At 40.6% G+C, this 5,895-nt stretch overlaps 1 protein-coding gene across 9 annotated transcripts in view; it reads right to left on the bottom strand.

Annotated features, from left to right (window-relative positions):
- Positions 1 to 5,895, bottom strand: part of fcho2 (FCH and mu domain containing endocytic adaptor 2) — a 51,365-nt gene that overhangs the window by 30,786 nt on the left and 14,684 nt on the right. For all 9 annotated transcript variants that reach the window (XM_032540282.1, XM_032540286.1, XM_032540284.1 and 6 more), the window contains exons 5-7: positions 4,238 to 4,390; positions 3,890 to 3,994; positions 2,692 to 2,790 (exon numbers count right to left, since the gene is read on the bottom strand). In XM_032540282.1, the coding sequence (XP_032396173.1) occupies positions 2,692 to 2,790; positions 3,890 to 3,994; positions 4,238 to 4,390 (357 nt within the window). The remainder of the gene's footprint in view (positions 1 to 2,691; positions 2,791 to 3,889; positions 3,995 to 4,237; positions 4,391 to 5,895) is intronic.

Raw genomic sequence — 5,895 nt, 5'->3', positions numbered from 1 at the left:
CACACACACACACACACACACACACACACACACACACACACAATGCCCTACAGAGATTTTCGTCCACATTCTCAAAACATGGATCTGCCTTCAAGGGATCCCCACACACCCACGCTCACTTACAAATAGAAACACAGCACGCAAACCTAGCACACACACACAGACACACACACCCTATGTAAGTTTAAAGCTCTTTGAGCAACACTGCACTTCCTTCTACTCATATTTGTACTTAATATATCTATATATGGTGTTTCCCTTTCTTTACGCTGCTCACTTTCTCCCTTGCATCCTTTCTAACCCTCTTATCCTTCATGCCCACTGAGCTGATTCTGGATGAGCCTTGTCTGAAAATACCTGTGAAGTTGACAGGATTATATCTTGATTTTAGTGACACCTTCGGACTCATGCACTGCACTTGGACCTGGATGACAGCAGTCCCAACACTGGTCTCTGCTATTTGGAAAGCAATTCCCTTGTACAACAGTCAAAGTCACACTAACTCCACTGTTGACCTGGTGGAAGTGTAGACGGCCACGTCTCCTCTGATAAAGTGATCCAAGTGGAGTCCTCAACTGTTACTATTCGCCTCCCAGCATGAAGCTTCACTGGGGGTGTGACACACACAGAGCTTCATGCTATCCCAGCCCAGATGTGCAGGCATCTTTGCAGGCGTTATGACCATCCTTCAGGAGTTGCTAATGCGGCTACAGTACAAGGACATTGTCCCTCACCAAGGACATTGTCCCTCACCAACAAACACTGGCAGTTGTGTTCAATTCACAACTTGTTCACATATGCAGCAGTACATCACAAGAGCTATAAACAGACCTTGACAGACTGTGTAAATAAAGGTGGAGTTTCCCTTTAAGTGCTATGAAGACTTCTTGTTATTTTTTCCAGGATCTTACAGTAAGTCATTACTGGCAAGAATAAATAATATATTCATCATTTTGTATATAAATTTCATCATTTTGTTGGAACATATGGGATTAAGCTTAATTTATAACGAATAAATCATTCAAGCCAAACAACTTTATCAATATACATTGCAAAAAGGAAAGGAATTTAGGCTGTTTAAGAGAAACAGTCAAACATGTTTGAGCCAGCGCATTTTGTAATGTAAGAGCGTGATAATAGATCAGTGACCTCCTTTGATAAAAAACTGTAATGTACTTGTTTAATTTCAGCTTATCTGCACTCCCTTAGCACACATATTGTATTCAACCATTGAAAGCCTCATAAGGGTAGGTTTTGTTTACTTTCATTTTTCTCTAGTGTGGCAAAACTAAACACTCTACTCCTATATCTTACACATCTGAGTACAATTTATACATTCGTAAATTTACTTTAACATAAGTCAAAGTGTGTTTTGGGTTTAACTTATTGCTTGGCTCTTTAAACTGTATGGCCAGTTTCTTTGAATACGTTATTAAAAGGTTAATTTAGGTCAAAAATATGATTGAAGAAATACATCAGCTGGACAAAATGCAAGAATAATAATTGTATTTACAAGGTTAATATTCTTGTTAATATTCTTATTTTTGTTCTTGTTGTTACTTGCTCAAAAAAATAAAGGCTTAAATAAAAAGGTAGCACAAACATTACTAAACTGACTCCAAACCACACAGCAGAAGAGCTGTATGTCGTGTGTGAGCACATCTCGCTGAAGAAAAAAAACAGCACTCACAATATTCCATATTTTAAATGCAAGTAATGCAAATAATTCAGACTGTGTGTTTGTTTGTCTGCACAAATGCCTGTGGGCTCAGTGACTAAGCACAATGTTGCAGAGATGGCCCCAGCCTCCTTCACCCTGCTCTCTCCTACCTTCCTCCTGCCTCAGCCTTGTGTGATATTAACATTCCTAAGGTCCCTCACAACCTGGTTTGAAGAGCATGTATCACCAAATCACCATTTCCTTAGTCTACTCTGGTTTTTCTGATCTGGAAAGACGGACCACTTCAGGCAGTATTTTAACTTTGCTCAGCAACAGGCAGCAGAACTGCCCATCTCCTGCTAAGGAGCAGGAACTGTGGGGCTGAATAACCTGTGGTAGCCTGTCGCTTCACATTCTTTCCAACTTGCTGCACAAGCTGGACTGGGACACTGTTGGTGGAGCTGTGTCGCCCTCTATGGGCAATAAGACAACTGCAGCAGCATCAGTACAGAGCAGCTTCAGATTAATGAGAACAGAGCAGCAGATTGTAGCTAGTCATGAGTTCTTCTGTGTGGAGCTGGTAAGTATGCTGAATAAATGAATGAAAAGAAATCTTTGGTTAAGATTAAATACTGATTAATACAATTGTGAATGATGTTTGAAAGCCTTCACAATTGGATTTGATTGAACTCGATGCCATTTTCTCAAACCTAAACACACTCTTCCAGGAACAAACAAGCCTGTGTAGCACTTCTAACTATCAGACACGGTATTTGGCAAGTGTTTGGACTTCTGGAGGTGTTTTAGATAGGCTGAGAGGGAGTTTTGATCAGTTTTTAATTGCTTGGCATTAGAGGCTGAATGGACCATTTCCTGGTTCTCAGTTAAACGATTAGCGAGATCAAAGACGACACTAATTGATATGACACACAGTGAACCCAGTGAGCAGAGCCTCAGGTCAAAAAGACACCTACTCCACCCAAAGGAATTTTTGAGAGTACGTACGTGTGTGTGTATGTGTACACACTCACCTCTCCTATTTGAATGTGTGTTTCGTCGACAGACTGCGAGTATGACTGAATGATCTCCTTCAAGTGGAGAATGTGGTTTTCTTCAATGTCTTGGAATTTCTGTAACAGAGGGTGAGGGTAGTTATAGCACAGCAATGCAACAAATCACTTCACATTAACTGCATGCAAACAAATCTGCATCATTGAGAGAGTATCATTAAACACGACATGAAAACAAAAATAAGTTAAGGACAAAATGCAGCCTTGGAAACTCCACTTCCTTATTCTGTCCCAGCCACTTCCTGTGTGTCTGTTTGGGTGGTCTACAACGTGCTTGCACACGCACACGCACACGCACACACACACACACACACACACACAAAGTATGGTGTAGAGTACAACTTTAAATGCTAGTATTTACTTCCATTTAAGTCTGACTCTGGGCTTCTGGGGTTAACCAAGGAGAATGGGTATAAATAATCATGAACTGTAAAATCAAAGTGTGGATGCTGAGGAAGATCTAACCACAAACAAACAGATAAAGAGCCACTCACCCCTGCATTTACACTACAGAGACATGGACACAAATAAGACTGTACTTTTGTCATTCACCATGATAACAGCTAGCATATGCTCACACACAGACACACCCACCCACCCACAGACACACTCGGACTAAGAGAACACACATGTCGGAGCCCCAATGATGTCAGAGAGCACATGTGTTCGGTGTTTATAACTCATGTCCACATGTGCTCTGTTTGAGATGAGCCGTAGACTGTGATCCCGGGGAAGGAGGGCTGCAACTCTGCTTTTTCTAGGGGGAAAACAAAAACTCTAGGCTAACTGGAACCATTTCTGGTGGCGGAGCTGCTGCGGTGCAGGAGGATATGGAGGCCAAGATCTGTTGATCTGATTTTAATTTGGAGTTTATCTAATCAGTCCTTCAGATGGATCTAATCAGGGCTTTCCACGATTCCGTTACAGAGGAAAAAACACAATCTGGAGATGATACAGGGGTAGAAACGTGGAACACACACACACACACACACACATACACACAGACGCACACACACAGACGCACACACTTGCATGGGAGTAACAGATTACACAATGAAAGTGTTGCATAACACAGAGACAGACACTAGACAGAGTTTGTGCGCACATATTTCATTAAAGCACATCCACACAGAAGAGAGAAAATCAGATATTACAATACCTGTGCAGTTTCTGTCATCTTCTGTTCAAACTCTGATTTAGCTGCAGCATATTTCTCCACATATGACTTGTAGGTCTCTGTGGCTTTTTTGGCTTTCACTCCAGCCTGCAAAATATAAACAGACAGATACATGGCTATCATCAGTGTATGTTCTATACACAATTGCCCTCGGTTTCCCCAGATCAATTGACAAATCAGCAAGGAAACCAAGCTCCACTTGACATCTGAGGCCAAGAACCTTTAGGGGTTAACGTGTGTGTATAGACTGCAGTGTTAAGGCACTTCATCATGCCTTATTACCATACCATGACTTTGTGGGTGTGTGTATGTGCGAATGTGACCTCCCACCTTGTCCACATCTCTCTGGGTGGCCCCCTCTTTGCGGAGGCGCTCCTGCTCAACAGTTTTGGCATTGTAGATCTCCTTGGACTTCTGCAGAGCCTGAGACGTGGTCTGGATGTTCTGTACGGCCTCCAGGGTGGACGCCACCTCTTCTTTTGTCTAACAACACACAAATTACTGGTAAAGTAACTCAGCTAAAAACAGGCTGATAGATGGAAACTGACATAATACACAGTCAACACTAGGATCCCCTTGTTTATTATAACTTAATGATGAAACAACAGACACAATTTCAGTATAGACAGAGGTCCTTTATCATTCTAGTTAAACACTATTGCAGTCCCTCAGTTTCATTCTCCAGCATGTGACTCCAGTACTGATCGGAGCGGTTTCAGCTATATAGTGGCTGTTAAACATGTATAAGGCTCTGCATTTGTTCTTAATAGACCACATTTGTTCCATCTGTATAGCTCTTCACATTGACTTACTTGAAGGACATAAAAAAAGAAATATTACTTAGGGGTAACAAAAGTGGCCACACAGTAAGCTGGGCGTTTGTTTTACTCATCATCATCACTGAACCTGAACTTTGTTACTCATTTTGACACATTTATGGTCTAATGTAAACATCAGTGGAGTGAGCAAAAGAAATTAGGTACACATGTGCTTCTTTTGTGTTATTCACACCGCGTAGCTACAGCATGCACTGTATCTGCAAGTAAACCAAGAAACACAAAGCAGAGAGAAACAGGGAGTGCAGGGAAGTGACAGAGAGACACTGTGACAGCCTTTTTGTCATGCTGAAAGCACAAACACAACTCCAGTGATTCTGACCTCCAATTTTACTTTGTGTTCCGTGGCTTCATGCATGAGATATGAGCTGATGGTGTGTCTCAACAGAGGAGAGACAGAGGAGTGAGGTGTAAAAATTAATGCTTCATAGAATAACACTGCATGCTACATTTTCTCAGGATGGGATCAACTTTTAAACTATTTCCTTTCCTTGTGGAGGGTTGACTTCAAGTCCTAACAGTCAACTCATTTTACTCCAGAGACAATAAGCACATTGTAAAACAACTCTTAACAAAAAAAAGACATGAGAATAGGTCTATATATTTATTATCCTCAATAAAGAAAAACAGTAAAAGGGAAGGCGTGACAGACGCAATATGACAATATGTGCCATGAAAAGGATGTAAAATGTCTGTTGTATGTATTTTTTTATATTGTTTCTATTGTGATGGTCAAAAAAGTAGCCAAACTGTGTTGAGGCAATATTTATGTCAGTTGGATGACGCTTTTGTTTTGATCCTTGCATATTATGTTCATTTTCCACTGAAGTACTTAATAAAATGAGAAAATACTCTGTACCTTTTATTTGTCAAGTATTTATTTTACACAAGTAAAAAAAATAGGCTTTGGCACAAACCAATGGGTGACCATTAATATGCAGTCTATGGTTGGGATCACCCAGCCCTAACTCAGAGTATACCTTTTTCCGTTCTGACCGCAATGTGTGTGGAGCATCAAGTATAAAAAATAAATTCTAGAATACAAAAACTGGTGTTAATCTTTTTTGTCTTTATTTCATTTTTTTAAATTTTACCCTGTATTATAATTTAGAAATCAAGGTTGGGCCAAATTCTCTGGGCAGGCAAAGCAGA

The sequence above is a fragment of the Etheostoma spectabile genome, chromosome 16 (genome assembly GCF_008692095.1).
Source record: "Etheostoma spectabile isolate EspeVRDwgs_2016 chromosome 16, UIUC_Espe_1.0, whole genome shotgun sequence".
In the NCBI taxonomy this organism is placed as follows: domain Eukaryota; kingdom Metazoa; phylum Chordata; class Actinopteri; order Perciformes; family Percidae; genus Etheostoma; species Etheostoma spectabile.
The sequence above is the reverse complement of the archived record's forward strand: the minus strand, read 5'-3'. Positions and strand labels throughout refer to the sequence as shown.